The sequence below is a fragment of the Ascaphus truei genome, chromosome 3, assembly GCF_040206685.1.
Source record: "Ascaphus truei isolate aAscTru1 chromosome 3, aAscTru1.hap1, whole genome shotgun sequence".
Lineage (NCBI taxonomy): Eukaryota > Metazoa > Chordata > Amphibia > Anura > Ascaphidae > Ascaphus > Ascaphus truei.
Genome location: NC_134485.1, coordinates 390,420,880 through 390,443,466, shown reverse-complemented (window position 1 = coordinate 390,443,466; position 22,587 = coordinate 390,420,880). Strand labels below are relative to the sequence as shown.

At 37.8% G+C, this 22,587-nt stretch overlaps 1 protein-coding gene across 3 annotated transcripts in view; it reads left to right on the top strand.

Annotated features, from left to right (window-relative positions):
- Positions 1-22,587, top strand: part of ARHGAP42 (Rho GTPase activating protein 42) — a 407,208-nt gene that overhangs the window by 370,068 nt on the left and 14,553 nt on the right. For 2 of the 3 annotated variants that reach the window (XM_075592448.1, XM_075592449.1), the window contains 6 exons: positions 1,668-1,726; positions 3,343-3,448; positions 12,805-12,964; positions 16,097-16,241; positions 18,478-18,858; positions 22,034-22,184. In XM_075592448.1, coding sequence (XP_075448563.1) covers positions 1,668-1,726; positions 3,343-3,448; positions 12,805-12,964; positions 16,097-16,241; positions 18,478-18,858; positions 22,034-22,184 — 1,002 coding nt within the window. The remainder of the gene's footprint in view (positions 1-1,667; positions 1,727-3,342; positions 3,449-12,804; positions 12,965-16,096; positions 16,242-18,477; positions 18,859-22,033; positions 22,185-22,587) is intronic. The other variant, XM_075592450.1, reaches the window with a different exon arrangement.

Below are 22,587 nucleotides of genomic sequence, written 5' to 3'. Positions count from 1 at the left end.
ATGATAGGTCATGCCAAACTAACCTTATTAGTTTCTTTGAGGAGGTAAGCAGGAATTTAGACCTGGGTAATACAGTTGATGTTGCCCACTTAGATTTAGCAAAAGCTTTTGATATGGTGCCACGAAGTTAGTGTACAAAATATATAACATTGGTAAAAATATTTGCACCTGGATAGAAAACTGGTTGAAAGATAGACAACAAAGAGTTCTCATAAATGTAACCTTTTCAGGTTGGGCTAAAGTTGTGAGTGGAGTACTTCATGGTTCTGTACAGTGAGCACTGCTTTTTAACTTTTTTATTAATGACCTTGAGGTGATGTTTCACTAGGGTTTTTTGTTTGCTTTCCTCTGGATCAATCTTCTGTAAATATGAATATAGGCAATGCAACTATATTGATTGTGCTTCTGTTCTTCTGAGTGCTGGGGATATCTATTACTATATACAGATTGTTTTATTAGGGGCATTTCGGGAATACCCGTCACCTCTGTGCACAGCCCTTTGACATATCAATTCTGATATTATTGAAGGAGCTTGGTATTTAGACTAGTTAGGAGTCCTGCCTGCTATCTTCTTTTATTTATGTATATAATTATCAGTGTTGATTGGCATGCTAACAGAGTATGATCAGGCAACAGTTTATTGTTGTATAAAAGGCAAGGCATTTATTAGTAAGGAAAATAGAGATTACTTGTATAGGGGAACAATGCTTACTGTAATACTAAATCTTGAAGCCACAGGTTAGGACACGATTACTGCATTCTCTCCAATGGCAATAAGAAATGTGTATGAGCCGAGACCAAAAAATTGAAACTGCATAAAATAGGTGCAATGTTTACAAGCTAACAGCAGCATGTGGAAAAAACCCAGAGCGTACGTGCTCCAAATTCCGGTGCTCAATAGAGTAACCTCACAAGTTTCTTTGTGGCTAGAGGAAAAAGTTCCACTCTGTATTATATACTATTGGCTCTCAATGAGAGTCACATTACTCACGGCTTGATGAACTGGCAAGTGGGTGCACGATCATGCTTATTGAGTCCGTCAGTCATCAGGACCACTATTGATAACAATGCAAAATGAATAAAGCAAGCGGTAACTCCTATAGAAAAAGGAAACAAATGATCTTACATGTTTTCGAAGCTCTTAGCGGATATTCATTGTGCAGAATAATCTTGTGTAGAAATGCAATGGTTCAGACTGTAAATTGATGTAAGATATATTTTCTCATTATTGCTACTTGCTTTATTCATCTTGATTTCACCGCAGTGGCATTAGTGTACTCCGGACAAGTTGCTCTTAAAACTCTACTCCTTTTTGATGACCAATAATTACCCTATTCATATGCAACTGATATACCTTTTTCTGCGATGTGTTGTTTTTTCCCTAAAACCTCCTGTGTTTGTTGGCTTTAGAGATTTGAGAACCACTAATCGACACCAGCCTGTGTTTCAGGGAATGAGATCTAATCTCGTTTTTAGAAGGTTTCTCATACAAGTTAAGAGTGGTTCTATATCAGGTTTTTTTTTAATGTTGTTAAGGAGTTGCATGCAAAATGTGTGAAGATTGTGAATTTATGGTTTTGTAATGGACATACTGTATCACCCCCACTACTAAATACCAACTTCTGGAAAATAATACATGTTTTTATTTATTTATTTATTATTACCAGATGCCTTACGGAACCCCTGATGACCTACAAGTGGCACAAGGATTTTATACTTGCAGTTAGTGAGTAGAGTCATGAAGACGCCATTTTAAAACAATATTGTATGGCATTTCTGTTCACAGTGTATAACTAAATACAATGATATATATTTACATGCAAAACTTTTCATGCAGACTGTAGCAGTGAGTTCAATCATTATTATTAGCAACTGTTGTGCAAGCGGTAATAATATGCATCATCTTAGAGTAATATTAGAACAGGGCGGCCAACTCCAGTCCTCAAGGGCCACCAACAGGTCAGGTTTTCAGGATATCCCTGAATCCAGCACAGGTGTCTCAGTCAGTATGAATGAGCCACTGATTCAGCCACCTGTGCTGAAGCAGGGATGTCCTGAAAACCTGACCTGTTGATCCATGTCTACCAGCTGTGCACTGTTTACATGTTTTATTGTTTCTAAGGTTGATTTATAAAAGCACATTATTCTAATGCTACCAGATTTTATTTTTGTATTTACTCTTAAAAGGATTTTGTTCCAGGTGCGAGGGTGGCATTTCTGTGCGAAAAATAAATAAATAACGCATGTTAACCAAATGTGGCCACTGCCATTAAGCAGCTCTCAGAAGTAGAGATGTGCTAATCTGCCGGGATTCACTACTTCGCAGGTTACAGCGAACTTTTGTAAAATTAGCAAAACCCGCAGATATTTTGCTCATACTTTCGGAGCCGGAAGTTCGAGCGAAACGGCCGCAATTGTTCAAAATGTACTATTTTGCCCGTTTAAAGTGGCAAAATGGCAGCACTGCTAAGTTTAAGCAAATTCTGTAAGCGATAATGCAATGCCCATGAACTTTTTCATGGTAAGCAAACTTGTTGTTGACTTGCCCAGCTGTACTCACTAAAGTACAAACAATGCTGGTGGTGTGCTGGTTTTGGTTTGCAGTATGCAAATGAGGAAATCTTGACAAATTGAATAGTCCCAAGCCTTTCAATATTATCATTGCCTTTTATTTGTTTGGCCACTGCACAGTACAACGTGGGGTGGAGAACAATAGCATAGTATGAAAGAAGAGCGCATATACTGTATGTTAAGATACACTGAAACCATAGGAAGAAGATTCTTGCCCCAAGGGAAATATGACAAAAAATATAGGGAAAGGCGCAAGAAATCGTACAAATCTTTTATTTTCTTTATTTATAAAATGTTTTACCAGGTAGTTATACATTGAGAGTTACCTTTTTGTTTTCAATATGTCCTGGGTATAGAGTTATGATAATACATGGTTACATTAAATGAACAGAGGTTATATAGTCAATTTCTCCTAGAGATTGAAAAATGTAGAATGAGATGGAGAACCTCGTAACACCAACATCAAGTAGTCTACCCAACTCGTGCAAATAATTTATATATATATATATATATTCATGCAGAAATATTCAACTAATACATGCATATATAATTCTTAATTCAATGCGTCCCACCACAGGTTTCATAGGTTAAGTAGTGTTCATATTAAATAAGGAGAGAGGCTAATTCTCGCGCTCTCTCCGAGTCAAATTGGGTCAATCAGAACACTTTTGACACAAAATGGCATGCAAATAAAAATGATTGTACCAAGTTTTTTTTGCATATATAATTCATTCTGAATACTTTAATCTGAATTCTTTTATTTCAATGCAGAATCGGATGACCAAAACTATAGGGTTCAAGCAGTCCATGCCCTTGTTCACAAGTTACCAGAGAAAAACAGAGAGATGCTGGACATCTTAATCAAGCACTTGGTCAAGTAAAGAAGAATTTTATTTTGAAATGCTACAGTGTATATGCCTTTTAAGCTAAACAGATTTGTTATAGAAGTCTACTATATATATCTTTTATATTCACACAGATACACACACACACACTCTTACATCACTAACTTTCAGGAACCATTTAACACCTCTAGCCATAAATCACATCCACATAGTGGGGGGGGGGGGAGAGACAAGCACAGATAACATTCCAAGAGACACTGTTTTTAAGTATACCCTTTGCTTGCTTCATTCATTGTAACATCGCCGGAAGAAGAGATCAGTGTATCTCGAAAGCTCGCACAAATAAAAGCAGTTCGTTAGCCACAGAACGGTATCGTCTATTTATTTTTTGATTATTGAAGCTCGGCTAACACGGTTCTGATACCTCTACATACTGTATATATATATATATATATAATGAATAGACGATACTGTTCTGTGGCTAACAAAATGCTTTGATTTGTGTGCGAGCTTTCGAGATACACTGATCTTTTCTTCCAGCGGTGTTACAATGAATAAAGCAGGCAAGGGTTTAACTTAAAAACAGTGCATCTTGGAATGTATCTGTGACTGAAGCCTATCCCTCCCCCGTGTGCAGTATGTGATTTATGACTTGAGGTGTTAAAGAGTCCCTGAATGTTTGTGATGTAAGAGTATGTGTATTTATGTATGTATGTAAATGTACTTTTATAAAGCGCCCATAGTGTATACAGCACTTTACAAAAGGTGTGTGTGGAGTGGGAGTGTATACCAATGGTGTGGGAAGGTGTGTATACCATTTAGTAAATGCTCTTTTATAAATGTATTTAATAATTTAAACCATCAAAACATTGCTTGCTGTTTGCTATACAAACTCTAGGTTTGGTTCTGTCTATTTACAACATCTCCAAGTGTCTCACAAATGTGAATCTGAAAACTCGTAGTCATGTTGTAATTCATAACCAATATAATTCATAACCAATAACCTGAGTTTAATAATAGCAATGCATTTTAACCTAACTGGTAAGATTACATATACTTGTGAAAAGGAAACTTATCAAATAATGGCGCTCTAAATAAATAAAATCTTGTTGGAAATAGTGATAATGGTGATTCAATAATCTACGGGTGATACTTATATAGACACATCTAATAAAAATAAAATGTAAACAGTGATTAGATAATCAAAGGGTGATACTTATACAAACACATAAACTGATGCTGCTATAACCCGGTAAGGATTTCTCTGTCTGTCCTCTTGGTAGGTAATGGCGATGATTCTCCAGGAAGCGCAAAGATATGTGAAAGTAAAAGAATATATTGATAGTGCAATATTGTATGTGATAAGTATAAATAAGGCTGTTCTATTATAAATGTACTCACAAGCGTGAGGAGATTAAGGGCACATAAAGGTATCTTTGAGTGATATGGATGTCACACAGCGGTCAGGAGTTCAGTTTCAGCCCCCATGTAGACTCCAAAAGACCTTAAATAAGAAGACTGGATATAGTGCAGACTGTATATAAAGGATTTTAAAAGGTAAGTGGAAAATGTTACACTCACATGGTTTCAAAAGTTTAAAAGCATTTCGACCACACGTAGTGAATCTCAGCAGCCGGATAGGTGGTAGCAATGGTTCCCCTCCTCTGTGGCGTGCGTGTCACGGGTAGCGTTCCAACGGCACCGGAAGTGATGTTATCTGCTTCCAGGAGTTCCGGCCAATGCTGAAGGTACCTCTCGCAGTGGATCTCAGCAGCCGGATAGGTGATGGCTCTGATTCCCCCCCTCTGTGGCGTGCGTGTCGCGAGTTGTGTTCCGACTGCATCGGAAGTGATGTCCTCTACTTCCAGGGGTTCCGGTCAATGTTGAAAGCGTCACTCTACGCGTTTCACCTCTTCGGTTTCTTCAGGAGTGACGTTTTAGTGAATGTGGGGGTTATATATACCCCTAGCTGAGTTTCCATTGGTAGATGGCAAACTAGATTGTAATTGAATTTCGATTGTGCTAACTGGGTACACATGGGGTTCTAATAGGACATATTATTAATCCCTCTGCATCATACATATGCAGAGTTCAAAAAAGTTTACTGAGTAATAGATACAATCAATTAATATAATATATAGACTTTATAGAGATGATGATGCACTAATACTAGAATGTTAAAACATATTAAAAGTATAAATAAAATCAATTTAAAAATTAGCTATTTAAAAACAGGTATATAGGCAATAAATGTATACTATCTCACTACATTTGAAAACTGACATGTTTATAGGCTGTTAATTAATGTTGGTGAGATGTAGAATCTAATAGGGAGACATAAAACAGGGTGTTAGTATAAATTATACATTTTTATAAAAAAGGTTTCAAATCAAATTCCAGATTCAGACCGGCAGGAGACATAGTTTTTAGTTCGAACATCCAATAGAATTCTCTTTTTATAAGGGCTGTGTGTCTATTACCCCCTCTCCAATGGGGCAAAACTTGTTCGATAGCTTTAAAAGTCAACCCTTTAGGATCTGAATTGTGTGATATTAAAAAATGATTTGAAACACTGTGTGTGGTCAATTTTCTTTTTATGTTTCCAATATGTTCCAATATACGGGTTTTTAAAGATCTTATAGTTTTCCCAATATATTGTAAGCCACACTCACATTCAAGTAGATAGATTACAAAGTTTGACCTACAGTTAAGATGTTGCTTTATTTTGTATGGTTTTTTGGTGATATTAGAATGAAAGCTATCTTTAATTTTTGAGCTATATTGGCAGGCAGTACAAAATTTACAGTTAAAAAACCCTTTTGGGGGATCCAACCAGGTGGGATTACTGTTTATGGTCACATTTCTTAACGCACTGGGTGCTACCATATTTTTAACATTAGGTGCTTTTTTATACACTATTTGAACCTTATCAGGTAGAAGAGTTCCTATAATGGGATCATTTTTTAGAATTGGCCAGTGTGAGTTTAGTATTTTGTTGATTCTATGTGCATCTCTATTAAATTGTGTCACAAAGGGTACCTTTATAGAATCACTGATTGTGCCCCTTGTTTTAGGGATCAACATGGATTCTCTTGGTGTGCGCTTAGTTTTAGCCAGTGCTGTTTGGATGACATCATGTTTATAATTGCGTTCCACAAACTTTCTGGACAATATATTTGATTGCTCCTCAAAAATATTATTATCAGTGCAATTGCGTTTCAGAAGAGTTCCTATAATGGGATCATTAACAGAAATTTAAACCTAGATACATACTTTAAAGATGCCAATCTATCCTTTAAAGAGGATCAGGATCAGATTAACACAACTTGTGTCAAACTGGAACGTACACTGATCAAAGATACAAAAAAATGGATAGATTTGCTATTCTTAAGAAAATATGTAGAATACAAAATTATCCCAAGAGGCCTGAGAATACAAAAGAATCCATCTATGGATTTAAGTGATGAAGACTTTTTACTAAAATGGAATAATGCACAGGATGAGTGTTCTTTTAACTTAATAAAGATAATTATGTCGCAACAAGAGAAACACCTAGTAAAATTGGATAAAGAGATAGAAGAATTACGGTTAGAATTGGGGTCTTTAGAAAATATTAAAGATTATCAAGAGAGAGATGTAAAGATGCAGAAGAATATTGATGATTTTAAAAAGGAAGTTATCGAGATAAAACTACAAAAGTTTAGGAGGGATCAGGACGACTATGCTAAAGGTATTGAGAGAACATGGAACAAAGGGTCCAAAAATGGAAAAAAATCTCATACAAGTCCTGATCCCTCAGGGAAAACCCCTGTATCAACCTCCACTATGGACACTTCATACAGAGGGAGATTTGCTGATAACTATACTAGAAACCATGCTGTTTTTTTACCCCAGATATTAGCAAAGAAAAATGAATCAATAAAGAATCCTCCAATTGGAGGTAAGGCCAAAGAAAAAACTAAACATCTTGAAATTAAAGATATTATTGAAACATCAGGAAAGGAAAAATTAAAACAGGGACAACAACCAGAGAAACCCTCTTCCTCTTTTTTGGAGCCCAGGGGGTGTATGAGTTCATGGGAGACCAGGAATCCATTTCACCCCCTGACGACTCAAAAACCAGGCCTTACCCAAAGAAACAAACGACGCATGTCAGAGGGAGACGAGGGGGAAGATTACGGAAAGGCAAGAAAACTACAGTATCACAACTAAAAACATTTTTAATTTAAGCACAAAAACCTTGACAGAATGTCAAAATAAAGTTATCAGTAAGGGACTTTCTTTTGCCCCTACTATTGGACCTAATAAATTTGGTCTTTATGTTGACACACATAAGTTTCTAAGATCACTTACACTAAAAAGATATTTTGCTAGTAAAGATGCAGAAATTAGAAACTGGACTGATAACCCAACAGTTTCAGATACCAGCACCTCTGAATATTTACATTCTAAATTCAAACCCAAGTCACAGTTTTTTCCAAAATTTGCTAAGGGGAATCATCTTGAGGTGTTTTTTCAGTTAGTCACTAAGGACTTAGAAACTTTAGCTAATAAAAAAGACAGACTACACAATAATCTAACACAGGATGAGAGAACAGCACTTGAAGAACTCGCAGCAGACAAATCAATTGTAATAAAACCTGCAGATAAGGGAGGGGGTATTGTCATCATGGACCATAGCTATTATATGATGGAGTCCCACAAAATTCTAGGTGACACAACCACATATTTAAAACTAAAATCTAACCCCACCAATATGTACAAAATTGAACTGCAGTCTCTGCTGGAGGATGGGAGCAGACGGGGAATATTGGAGGAGCATGAGTTCCAGTTCCTAAATGTTGAGAACCCAATATTCCCCGTCTTCTACCAAAAATACATAAGAACCTTTCACACCCACCGGGAAGACCAATAATATCCGGCATTGGGTCACTAACTGCTAACTTGTCTGAATTTATTGACAGTTATTTACAGGATATAGTAAAACAACAAAAATCGTATATCAAAGACACTAGTGACGTAATTATGTTCCTTAGGGACATCCAATGGCAGGAAAACTATATATTGGTCACCACAGATGTAACGGCCCTATACACATCTATAAGACACCATGATGGATGTAGGGCCGTCCAGACATTTCTGGAGAAAGAAGGGAGAATTCCAAAGGCACAGATAGAGTTTATAATTAAATGCATCCAATTTGTCTTAAATAAGAATTTCTTTTGGTTTTGCGACGAATTTTTTCTGCAATTATGCGGAACCGCCATGGGGACCAAATTCGCGCCCAGTTACGCGAACTTATTAATGGCCCTTTGGGAAGACCTGTATATATGGTCTTGGGCGGGTCTGGACGCGAATTTGGTCACCTGGCGGAGATTTATAGATGACATCATTTTTGTATGGAAGGGTACATTGGAGGATCTAGATACATTCCTCCTATACCTCAACACCAATGAATTTAACCTTAAATTCACCTCCACCATTAACAAAACAACCATAAACTTCCTGGACCTTACCATCTATTTGGAGAATAATGTCATTAAAACAAAAAATTTCTTCAAAGATGTGGATGCGAATAATTACATCCTACAGTCAAGCTGCCATCTAAATAAATGGATTAATAACATCCCATATGGTCAGTATTGCAGACTGAAACGCAATTGCACTGATAATAATATTTTTGAGGAGCAATCAAATATATTGTCCAGAAAGTTTGTGGAACGCAATTATAAACATGATGTCATCCAAACAGCACTGGCTAAACCTAAGCGCACACCAAGAGAATCCATGTTGATCCCTAAAACAAGGGGCACAATCAGTGATTCTATAAAGGTACCCTTTGTGACACAATTTAATAGAGATGCACATAGAATCAACAAAATACTAAACTCACACTGGCCAATTCTAAAAAATGATCCCATTATAGGAACTCTTCTACCTGATAAGGTTCAAATGGTGTATAAAAAAGCACCTAATGTTAAAAATATGATAGCACCCAGTGCGTTAAGAAATGTGACCATAAACAGTAATCCCACCTGGTTGGATCCCCCAAAAGGGTTTTTTAACTGTAAATTTTGTACTGCCTGCCAATATAGCTCAAAAATTAAAGATAGCTTTCATTCTAATATCACCAAAAAACCATACAAAATAAAGCAACATCTTAACTGTAGGTCAAACTTTGTAATCTATCTACTTGAATGTGAGTGTGGCTTACAATATATTGGGAAAACTATAAGATCTTTAAAAACCCGTATATTGGAACATATTGGAAACATAAAAAGAAAATTGACCACACACAGTGTTTCAAATCATTTTTTAATATCACACAATTCAGATCCTAAAGGGTTGACTTTTAAAGCTATCGAACAAGTTTTGCCCCATTGGAGAGGGGGTAATAGACACACAGCCCTTATAAAAAGAGAATTCTATTGGATGTTCGAACTAAAAACTATGTCTCCTGCCGGTCTGAATCTGGAATTTGATTTGAAACCTTTTTTATAAAAATGTATAATTTATACTAACACCCTGTTTTATGTCTCCCTATTAGATTCTATATCTCACCAACATTAATTAACCAGCCTATAAACATGTCAGTTTTCAAATGTAGTGAGATAGTATACATTTATTGCCTATATACCTGTTTTTAAATAGCTAATTTTTAAATTGATTTTATTTATACTTTTAATATGTTTTAACATTCTAGTATTAGTGCATCATCATCTCTATAAAGTCTATATATTATATTAATTGATTGTATCTATTACTCAATAAACTTTTTTGAACTCTGCATATGTATGATGCAGAGGGATTAATAATATGTCCTATTAGAACCCCATGTGTACCCAGTTAGCACAATCGAAATTCAATTACAATCTAGTTTGCCATCTACCAATGGAAACTCAGCTAGGGGTATATATAACCCCCACATTCACTAAAATGTCACTCCTGAAGAAACTGAAGAGGTGAAACGCGTAGAGTGACGCTTTCAACATTGACCGGAACCCCTGGAAGTAGAGGACATCACTTCCGGTGCAGTCGGAACGCAACTCGCGACACGCACGCCACAGAGGAGGGGAATCAGAGCCATCACCTATCCGGCTGCTGAGATCCACTGCGAGAGGTACCTTCAGCATTGGCCGGAACTCCTGTAAGCAGATGACATCACTTCCGGTGCCGTTGGAACGCTACCCGTGACACGCACGCCACAGAGGAGGGGAACCATTGCTACCACCTATCCGGCTGCTGAGATTCACTACGTGTGGTCGAAATGCTTTTAAACTTTTGAAACCATGTGAGTGTAACATTTTCCACTTACCTTTTAAAATCCTTTATATACAGTCTGCACTATGTCCAGTCTTCTTATTTAAGGTCTTTTGGAGTCTACATGGGGGCTGAAACTGAACTCCTGACCGCTGTGTGACATCCATATCACTCAAAGATACCTTTATGTGCCCTTAATCTCCTCACGCTTGTGAGTACATTTATAATAGAAAAGCCTTATTTATACTTATCACATACAATATTGCACTATCAATATATTCTTTTACTTTCACATATCCTTGCGCTTCCTGGAGAATCATCGCCAAGATTACATATACTGCATATAGCACAGTGTACAGTAGTCTCCCAAGGGCCTTATTCAGAATTCTTTGAAGCTGTGTGATTTGGCTGAAAACTGCCGTTCAAATCCAGAGAATATTGAATTAGGCTGATAATCTTTCTCTTGAAAGCAATGAATACTTCATGTTCCCCACTGCAACAATTTAATGAGCATGAACGTTTCATTTTATTAAGGGCCACAATTATTCTGGGTCACACCCTTCTTATCAACTTTATTAAGTAACTTTACAAGTTGATCTAAAGCTGTAGAATTGGTGGTGAAAGGGAAGAAGGGGGAACTCTGTGGGCCTCATGCAGAGAGCAGCGGTAAGGTGAATAGCGGCATTTTTTGGAGAGAAATGCCTGTAGAACTGCAGGTACTGGCGAGTTTTAAAAAAAGCGCCATGTTTTTTTTTTTTTTGTGATTCTCGCCGAGCTACCGGCGAGAACCTAAATTTCCCCTGTTCTAAAAATATCCATATTCAGAAAGGCGCGATCGCCATCTAGTGGCTGATCGCGCCAATAACATGGAGAAAAATTCTCTATTTACCTCCGCCAAAAAAACTTGGCTGGAAGCTGGAGGTCGGCGGCCGGTGGGGGAGAAAAAATAAATAAAACGCGTTTTTTTTTCAACACGTTTCAACAGCGCTCATAGCGCTGGTTGAAACTCTCCATATGCAGAAAGGATTCTAAATGCAGTTTTCGGACCTTTCTGCATATGGAGAAAAAAACTCTCCAATAAAGCTAAATTTTCTTCCCCTCTCCAATTCTAAATAGCGCTGCTCTCTGCATGAGGCCCTGTGTCTTTGACTGATGCATGGGCCAGCACACACAGAAGGGCACTACATACATTATAGTATGCGTGTCTGTGTTTCCATATGGATATCTATGTCAGTGTACACCTACAGTATCTGTGTACATACATGTTCTTTCTTATGGGGGAGGTCTATTTGTTTTATTTATTTCTAAAAATGTTTTACCAGGAAGTAATACATTGAGAGACTCCTCTCGTTTTCAAGTATGTCCTGGGCACAGTTATGATAACAATACATAGTTACATTAAATTAACAGGGTTATACATTATATTTAAAGGCATTGCATGAACAGTTAAAGATAATATATGTTATGGAACCAGGAGAAATGTTTTTAACTTGTACACCAATGTAACTTCATATTTTCAAACCACTAACTAAAGCAGAAATACTACTTCCCACTTTTTTTTTCCTTTCTCTTTATTTCTTATTTGTATACAGTATGTAAAGCATGTGACAATGTATAATTCTACATTCTTGCCTAAGCTGGCAATCGTTTGGTGCTCCTGTTCTAAATCTGTAACAAATCCTGATTGTGTGCCTAACATAATGGCCGCCTTTCAGTTTCAATCCAATCTTTCAGTCAGTGTAACAGAGCAGCTACAATGTATCCTTATATTACTAAGGTAACATTATCTATTGTTATCGTTTGCAGCTCAAACTGTTGGGAATATTGGCAACAAATTATCACAAACAGGAAAGTGTTGCAGAGATCTCGCACTGTTGGGGCGGTGGGCTAAACCCTGCTGTAGAAATCAAACAACGCTTTTTACTAATTAAAAATGGCATTGAATTAAAAAACAATAACAAAAACGTCACTATTATCTAATACTACAGAACTCATTTATTAAAAAAAAAAACATAAGATTTCACGTGTTGTTGCTTTAAACTATGTAATGTTATGGACAATGAGAAAAAAATGAATTTTTTTGAAGTCTTGAACATGTTTCCATAATTGTTTTTGTATCGTTTTGCAGGGTATCACTGCACAGTCAACAAAATCTTATGACAGTTTCTAATCTTGGTGTCATCTTTGGGCCAACTCTGATGAGAGCTCAGGAAGAAACAGTGGCAGCTATGATGAATATTAAGTTCCAGAATATAGTAGTTGAAATTCTAATAGAGCATTATGAAAAGGTAATTTTTGTATGTTTATAATTATTGTGTGTTCATCCCACTAATAATACAAGTATTGCAGAGCACACCCCTGGTATTTTTTTTGTTATTATCTACAGTTAATGTAGCAATGTGTGTAATTAAAAGGAAATGCTAAAGTTAATCCAGTAATTTACAACACTGACTTTACTGCTCTTTATTTTCTCTGAAGATGTGTTCATTTTTTTTTCTTTTATGTCTCTGCAAGCATCAAAGCAGATTTGTCATGGGTTGTAATACTTTTTAAGTGTAAATCATCAATCCATAGCATTATTGTTATTATTGCTTATTTATTAAGCACCAACATATGCCGCAGCGTGGTAGGTACAATACAGAATAAGGACAAACAAGCGCAAACAGATACAGAAGGTAATTGAGGACCCAGTTCATGAGATTACAATCTAGATTGAGTATGGGGCAATGTTAAAACACAAGGTAAAGTTGCTCATTGTGGGATTGAGTATGCCTCAGGTTGGAGTTTGGTCCAGCCACTCTGCTGATGCCATTGGTGTTTGGCTATGTTGTGTTAGCGCGGAGTTTGGTCCAGCCGCATAGCTGGTACCGATAGTGTTTTTTGTGGATGTTATGGGTATGAGAAGGTGGATTTTCAGAGAGTTTTAAAATTCTGAAAGCTGGGGGAGAATCTGATGGTGCGTGGTAGGGAATTCCAGAGAGGGGGGGGTAGGGGGGCAGCATCGGGAGAAGTCTTTAAGGTAATGAGGATGAGAGGAGGTTATAAGGCAGTAGGGAAGGTGGATGTTATGGTCAGAACACAGGGGGATTTTAGGGACATATTTGGGGATGAGGGCTGAGATGTAAGGGTGGGCAGCATTGTTGAAAGCCGTGTAGGTCAGAACTAGGGTTTAAAAAATGATTCTAGAGGACATGGGAAGTCGGTGTAGGGATTTGTATAGTGATGCAGCAGAAGTGGAGCGGTGAGTGAGGTAGATGAGTCTGGTGGCAGCATTTTGGATGGATTGGAGTTGAGAGAGGGAAATGCCAGCTAAGAGAAAGTTGCAGTGATCAAGGCAGGACAAAATAAGTGAGTGATTTAGGATTTTAGTTGTGTTATGAATGAGAAAAGGGGGTATCCTAGCGATATTTTGAAGGCGGAGAAAGCAGTACTTAGTGAGAGAGTAAATATGAGGACTGAAAGAGATGACAGAGTTAAAGATGACCCCTAGCCAGCAGGTTTAATGTGTTGATGATATTGTGGTATTATTTACAGTGAAGGAGAGTTTGGGTGTACGGGTGGCAGTGAAAGGGGGAAGGAGTAGTAGTTCTGTTTTGGACATGTTATGCTTCAGATAAGCGTGGGACATCCAGGAGGAGATTGTGGAGACACAATTGGTGACATGGGGCGAGAGTGGTGGAGAGGTACATTTGGGTATCATCAGCATGGAGATGACACTGAAAGCCAAAAGATTGTATTAGTAACCCTCACCATATTAACCATTTTGGTGCTGGAACAGTGCCACCGATCTTCTCTGTTCATAACCCTTAATAACTTGATGTAGCGATCACGTGGTCTCTACAGGACTCCTGAAACGTGAAGAGAACTGAAGGGGGCTCTGTGATGGTGAAGGGGTAACATAAAGGTCAAGCCCACTTGGTTGCCCCTGATCCATGTTTTGGGGTCCTAGAGTGTTAGCTCTTGGGCCTGAGTGTTGTATATGTACTGCCATGCATTGTATAAAATATGCAACAATAAAGAATTTTGATGATTTTGCCTTTCCAGGGTTGCCAGCAAGCAGAGATTGCTAGGCTATGAGTTTCAGGGCGGGTTTTGCGGAGACAGTATTGTCTGATTTTGCCTAGATAGCGGGGTTCCAGAGTTGCTGGATACCCCAATAATGTAGCCGGGGATCAGGTCGGAATCCCGGATACATATAGGCACAATGCTCCAGTCAAAATCCTACTCTGAAAATGTCTTGCAGCTCACCACCAGAGTCCCTGCTTCAGCACAGACCAGAAAGGTAAAAGCGGTATAGGGATGTGAGTTATCCCCAGAATGGTACAGGGGTCGCTACTACAGTACCAGGGGGGATGCCCAGTTAATGGCCAGGTTACCCTGAAGCCTGGTATAGAGGTTTAGGGGGTACTCCAGCTAATTAATAGAGCCGTGGTTTTTTTTTTAAAATGCAAGTCAGGTTTGCAGAGTGTTAGGCATATGGCTAGTGGGAACAAAAAGTAAGTTCTCATTCTATCCCTAACACCAAAAAAAGACTTAGACATTTTAACCAGGAAAAGTGTAAAAAAGTATATTTTATTAACTTTGAATGTTTGTACGGTATATATGTTTTATGCACTGTATATGAGCGGGGAAGTTTCCAAGTCCCTGGTTCCTAGAGACCAGATGGCCACCAGGCTTGGTGCCACTGAGTCTGCTCGGGTCCCGGACTTGAAAGTCTCAGAGATGCCAAAGTGTTAGGGTGGGTGGAGTACCGGATTTATGTTTAAGTACCCACATCCTGGCATGAATAAGGGCTAACCAGCAACCATTTGCCTGGCCCCAGACTGAGGTGCCTGGACCAGCAGGGAGTTCAATATGCTAAGTGGCAGACGTGCCAGATTAGCGCTTGCCCCTTTGCAGAATTGAAATCCGTGCCCGCCCATCTTCAGGGTACACTGTTTTGTCTTTTTGTATACTGCAGATAGGAAGCAATGGATCTCTGGAGCTGAACCATGTTCATTTCAGCTTCAGGGATCCCCTGCTTCCCGAGATACCGGGGAAGGTGCCACCAGTACAGTCACCTCCAGGAGAGACAAAATGGAGGTTTAAATCTTCTGCATCACACGGGCCAATATGGCTTCCTATTGGCCAGCATCATGCCGGAGCTTTGAAGTATCAAGGGGAGCAAGGGGTTCACAGAACTGAAATAAAAGGTGGTTTGACTCCCTTCTTTCTACCTTTCTATCTATTATGATAAAAAAGGGGAGTAGGGGGGGGGGTCAAGATGGCACTTCACCTTTAATAGACAAGGTAGGTAAATGTTGTTAGCATGTATGATGAGTGTACAGATTATATCAATTAATATGTGCAATATTCACTGTAGTTCATTTCTCAAAACAAAGTATTATTAGTTAAGGACCGGTTTTCCTTCTTTTGTTTAGATATTTCATACGGCACCAGATCCCAATGTACCTCTTCCTCAGGCTCAACCTCGTTCAATTTCAAAGAGAACTAGAGCAATTTGCCTTTCAACAGGACCAAGGAAACCTAAAGGGAGATATACCCCATGCCTGGCCGATCCAGATAGTAAGTACTTGTTCATTGTTTCTGCACAGGATGTACCATACAAATGTTAAAATTAAAAGAACATATTTCTCTTAAATATAATCTATGTAATAATTCAGAGAAAAATATGGTAGTGATACATTTTATACCGATACATCTACATACTACTTTAGAGTTTATAAGAATTTAACACCTTCAATTCGATTCCAGGGGAGTTATGTTGGAGTCAAAAAAATATCTATTGTACAATAGGAAGTTTGTTGGATCCTGGAGTTGGGAGCAAGGTATTATTTTGTCAAAAGTAATACATGGGATTTTTTTTTCTTTTACGTTAAGATGCTCTGAACACATTTGTAATATTTTTTCATGTAATTCATTTTTATTTATTTACGCTTCAACCTTTTTATATTTGGCAGTGCTTCTTTAGGCTGGTTTTACTTTGTAATGGACTCATAATTTAACCGTGTTTCAATCAAGTGTGTGTTGAGTAGTTGGTCATTTTTGTCATTGTCACACGTGATAAACAACCATGTTTTAAATCATGTTCTCTTACGCTACGGCCCCAGTCCTCACTGCTGCACACGCGCCTGGCAGCATGGCGGAGCGTGCACAGACTGCAGTCGCGATCGGTGGTCTGTAGGGGAGCTCTAGGGGTCCGTGGGGCGGGTCCGTGACAGGGGGCGTGGCCATGATGGGGCATATCTGCCCTTCTATTGGTGCACGCCAAACACGTGATCGCGTCGTGGCACGGGAAGACAAAATTCTTGTCTTCCCTGCCAGCGTACGCGTCACAGCACTTTGCGCGCCCACACACACACGGCCACTGGAGTGTGCCCCATAGAGGGCTGTGCTGGGGTGTATGGCATGCGCGCTGCAGCGTCCACTGGGGACCTGGCCTTATGAGTGCATCTCTTTCTGAGTTTAGTTTTTTGTAAATCTAAAAGTGATATAAAATACTATAGTTTAAGCCTTGGGTGCTCAACTCCAGTCCTCGAGCCCCCGCCCCCCCCCCCCCCACTCCCCCAACAGGTCAGGTTTTCAGGACATCCCAGCTTCACGTGGCTCAATCAGCAGAGGTGACTCAATCGGAGGCTCAGTCTTCGATACAGGCCAGTTATATAATGTATATACAGCAGTTATATAATGGAAAATGCACAACATCATTATATATATATATATATATATATATATATATATATATATATATATATATATATATAATTAAGATACAGGCTTATAACGTTTTGGCCAGAGTTTTAACTTAATAAACCCTTATTTATGAGAAGAGAAACAGTGAAGTATTTAACTATATATGTGTTTTTCATATTGGATGTAGCATTGGGTGTTTTTGTCTTTTGTTGTATACATTTGGTCACACCCAATAGCACTCCTTTTGACACAAATATGTAGGATAGGATGTGGGCGGTGTTGGGGTTAGAGCTTGCAGGGATTGTGTATGTTTGACAACAAATGCTCACTCACAAAGTCACAAAGTTTAAATCATAAATGTGCAGTGAAAGCACACAGTGCTTGCTACTAATCATCAGTCCAAAGGAACGAGATGAAGGTCCAGGTACGGGTGAATTTTTGGTGCTTTTCTGTCAATCCCCTTATCCATAGCCGTAGATGAAGTATCAGCCATGGTAAGGATAATTGGAGATGTCCTCATGGGTAAAGGAACCCTCTCCTTTGTGGAACTTTGAACTGTTGCTCTGAGAAGCGTAGTGCGGAGTGACGGCAAAGTGTCAAAATGGTGGCAATTCAGCCAAGGAAATTCCAGCACGTTTCGTCACTGTGAACATGACTACAAGATATGAGCGTTTGTTTGGCATGGGCTTAAAAAAAATGTAATGGACAGTCAAGTTAAGTCAATGGAAGCAAGACTGTGATGCCATTATACAGTATATAAATTGCTAAAAATCCCAAGGGCACCAAAACGTCTATCTTAACTGCAAATAAAACTTCACTATGAATATATACAGTGTATATATATATATGTATATACATTTTTTATGTTTCCTAGTCCTACACACAAATGAAAATTCCCTTCCATATTTAGAATAATGATACGTAGAATGCTTCATTCAATCTAGATTCAAGAAGGAAATATAAACTTTTTGCATTGATACTTTATATGACTAAAAGTATCAAATTAATTCTTTGTAAATTCACATATGTATATATCAATAGTTTGCGGATCCTGCTTTGGTTTCTTGCTCAAATACATTAATGTAATTATTTTTATATCTGTTTATAGGTGATTCATACAGCAGTAGCCCAACTAGCACCCCTATGGGCAGCATTGAGTCACTTTCTTCCCATTCATCAGAACAAAATAGCACAACAAAATCTGTATCATCCCCACAAAGAGAGAAAGGGGGAGGGATCCCATGGGTGACATCTACGCCCTCTTCTAATGGTCAGAAAAGCTCTGGCCTTTGGACCACAAGCCCTGAGTCAAGTTCCAAAGAAGATGCGGCAAAAACGGACGTGGAGTCGGATTGTCAGAGTGTATCTTCTGTCACGAGTCCTGGGAATGTATCTCCTCCAATTGACCTGACTAAAAAAAGCCTTTATGGATTGTCTGGGCTGAAGCGTTCTGCAGCATCCTCTCTACTTTCATTACCTTCCATTGAAGGTAAGCTATAGACAAAATTCTCATAGGCACGTGGCCTATTTTCCTTACAGTACATCAGATTCACACCTGCTTGGAGATATAAAAATGAAAAGAAAACAAAGATGTTTAGCATGCTTTGTATAAAAAGAAACAACTTCCCAACGCCTTCTGCTCAAAGGGTTTATGTGTCTGTAATCAGCCAGAGATCCCATTTCCTAAAGTATCTGATGGGAATCATAATTGAGTTTGGTTGCCATTTACATAACATCTGTACATGTCATGGAGCTGGATAAATATTACATGGCTCTTAAAGAGGCAATCCAAGAGGGACTTAATTTTTTTTTGTTTTTAATATATGCAGTCTTTGATTACTGTACCTTTACGGAAAACTAATGAACTAAGCTGCATTTCAATTTGTTCTGCCGTGATAGGTCAGCAAAGATCCTGGTTCCCTGGGTTCACTTAATGGCTGCCTTTCAGTTTCAATCAATCCTTCAGTCAGTGTAACTCACCAGCTACAGTGTATCCTTGTAACATTGCCTATTGTTACAGTTTACAACTCAAACTGCTGGGAATATTTGCAACAAATTATCACAAACAGAAAAGTGTTAGAAAGATCTTGCACTGCTGGGGAGGTGTGCTAATCCTGCCATAGAAATCACAGGATGCTCAGTATATTAAAATTCATTAAAATGGCATAAAGAGTTGGGGGGGGGGGGGGAATGCAGTAAGTATATAATTATCTAATACTACAGAACGGATATATATATATATATATATATATATATATATATTTTGGATTGCTCCTGAGTTTATTGAAATTAAAATGATATATTAGAGTTATGCCGTATCTGTTATCTAAGGTCACTCTATTCTTGCATGTATTTTCTTTAAAACTCGACAGTAAAGGAAAATGTACCTACAAGATAAGCTAATCATGTGAGAAGGAGCTTTGATGTTCTAATAATAAGCATGTACGCTACAGTATACTGCAGGCAGAAATGGTTATGTATACTTTATCTTACATGAGCATTGTTTAACACACACATTCCCAGGTAGCTCAAACTCCTACACCCACCACATAATGAATATATATTTATGTCAAAAAGAGTGCTTCTGGGCGTGGCAAATGTATACAACAAAAGATAGGGGTGCCCAATGCTACATTCCAATTGACACAACATATATGGTAATAAGTATAAAGTTTAAATACTTCAATAATAATTACTGGGTTATTTAGTTAAACCCTTTGGCCAAAGTGTCATAAGCCTGCATACAAACGTCAAGGTATAACCAAATCAATGCAGGTCCTACACTACACTGTGAACCCTTCCCTTTACCTCTGTATGAGGGGAAAGAACCATAGTAGATCCTGTTCCTGCAGCAAAGTGAAAAGACCTCCCAAGTTAAAAAGGTGAGGAGGAGTGAGCTCTGGGGGGAGGTGCCACCTAACTCCATTTAACTGTTGCCAGTCAGAAATTGATTAACACACACATTCCCAGGTAGCTCAAACTCCTACACCCACACATCATAAATATATATTTATGTCAAAAAGAGTGCTTGAGCGTGGCAAATGTATACAACAAAAGACAGGGGTTCCCAATGCTACATCCAATTGATGAAACATATATGGTAATAAGTATAACGTTGAAATACTATTAATTATTATTAAAGTATTTAAACTTTATACTTAATACCATATATGTTTTGTCAATTGGATGTAGCATTGGGCACCCCTGTCTTTTGTTTTATAAGTATTGTTTAGAAAGAAAATGTTTGATTTCTTAAGTTAACTAACCAAGTCAATTTATATCAGATATTAATTAGTTAGCATCTCCCCTTGCATTATAAAATATTGTTCAGAATGGCATATGACTCTTATAACATAATTTTATTTATACTACTGTTTTATTTCCCTGCAAGCATAATTAAAAGCAGTCTTCACTAATATATGTGGTGTATTCCAGATACTTGTAATAAATAGCTGCATTACATTGTGTACTCCATTTTTAGATCATTTTAGTAACATAAATACTGACATACAGTATTATTTTTCTAACCGTTTAATTTAATATACATTCACTTTTTTTATTTCAAATTGCTAATAGTTACATTTCTATAGAGCGTAATATGGTTTGCCAAGTACATTAGAGCCTGATTATTCAACCTCCGGTTATCCAACCTACTGTTTTATCCAACATCTGCGTGTGCACACGCCCCACTCCCGCCGCTCACTGCGTAACTCATTTCTTTAAGCAATAACGGTGGAATAATGATGTACTGTATTAATAAACCTAATACATTTGTGTATGTATGTATTATACAAACTTATACTGTACTGCATGTAATATATTACATACTTATACTGCATTAATATTGGATTTGTTTCACTCCCCTCTCATGTTTCCTGATTATCCAACATTTTCGGTTATCCAACATTGTCTCGGTCCCGTTAGGTTGGATAACCGAGACTTTACTGTAGATGTTAATGTGATTTGTATTTAATAGAAGTAAAATATTGTCAAGTGCACATTTTTAAGATAAAAAAAAAAGCACAGGGCACAAAAAACGACAATAAATAAATAATAAACACAATATAATAAAGGAAGACAAAAGGACAAAAGTAATGTTCTTGGGTATCACTGGAACTTCATTGGGGTGGAAGGGGTGAGTGTTACTGTTGAAGAAGAAGTTGCTGAGATCTACAGTATCCTTCTGACTGTCTTATGAATAAAATATAATCGTAGTTTTCCTATATAGCACAGTACATAGAATTTTGCATGTAAAACTAGTCAATGCACTGAGGAGTTTGCAATCTAAATGTGGTGCTTGGGGCACAGAGAGATGCATTGACTTGCCTAGCATTGGCATTCAAACTCGGTCCACCTGCTTCAAAAGCAATATTCTTATTGGTTACCACTAATCTTTCCCTTCCCCCTCTGTAAAAATATTATTTTTATTATAGTTTACTGTATATTTAATGCACTTTTCTGAGTAGTTTTATTATTATTTTTATGACCGTGAAGTTTGGGAAACTCCATACCGGCATCCAGAACAACCATTGTTATGCAACTATTTAGATTTTGATAAATATTACACTTCATTAATTTTATTTTTTTATCTTCTTGGATTTTGTGGCTGGGTATCCATAATCTACATTATGTTTATTCAATCTCTTATTTGGAATTTACTACAGGTATCAAAAGTCGCAGTCCATCTATTCAGAGCTTAGCGTCTGTGGATCTGAAAGACACAGCAAAGATTCATCCTGAGTTACCACCAAAGGTTATGAGGCGGCAAAGGTTGGATACAGGCTCAAGTAATGGTTATCAGAGGCCAGGATCAGTGTAAGAATGAAACGCTGTTATCATATTTACTGGCAGCTAGATACTAAAACATTTACAATGAGTTGGGTTTTGTTGAGTAATTTTTCTATGTGTTTATATACAACAAAAAAATTCATGTAATTCTTGTGATGACAGATTTGCAGATATTGCAATTTCCCAAACAACTAAAATGAACCCAAAGTCTAGATTTCAAGGGATGCCATATATACATATATTTTTATAAAGTTGACAATAAAAGATGATGGGCTCCTATTCAATATACTGTGAAGCAGGCCTCTCATCATAAGGGACGATTTAAGCTGCATCACATGAACACTATGGCCCATATTCACAAAGGAATGCTATTCCATAAGACACCTCCCGGAGCCAGAAAATGTCATGGTCTATTCAAGTTAATGAGTTG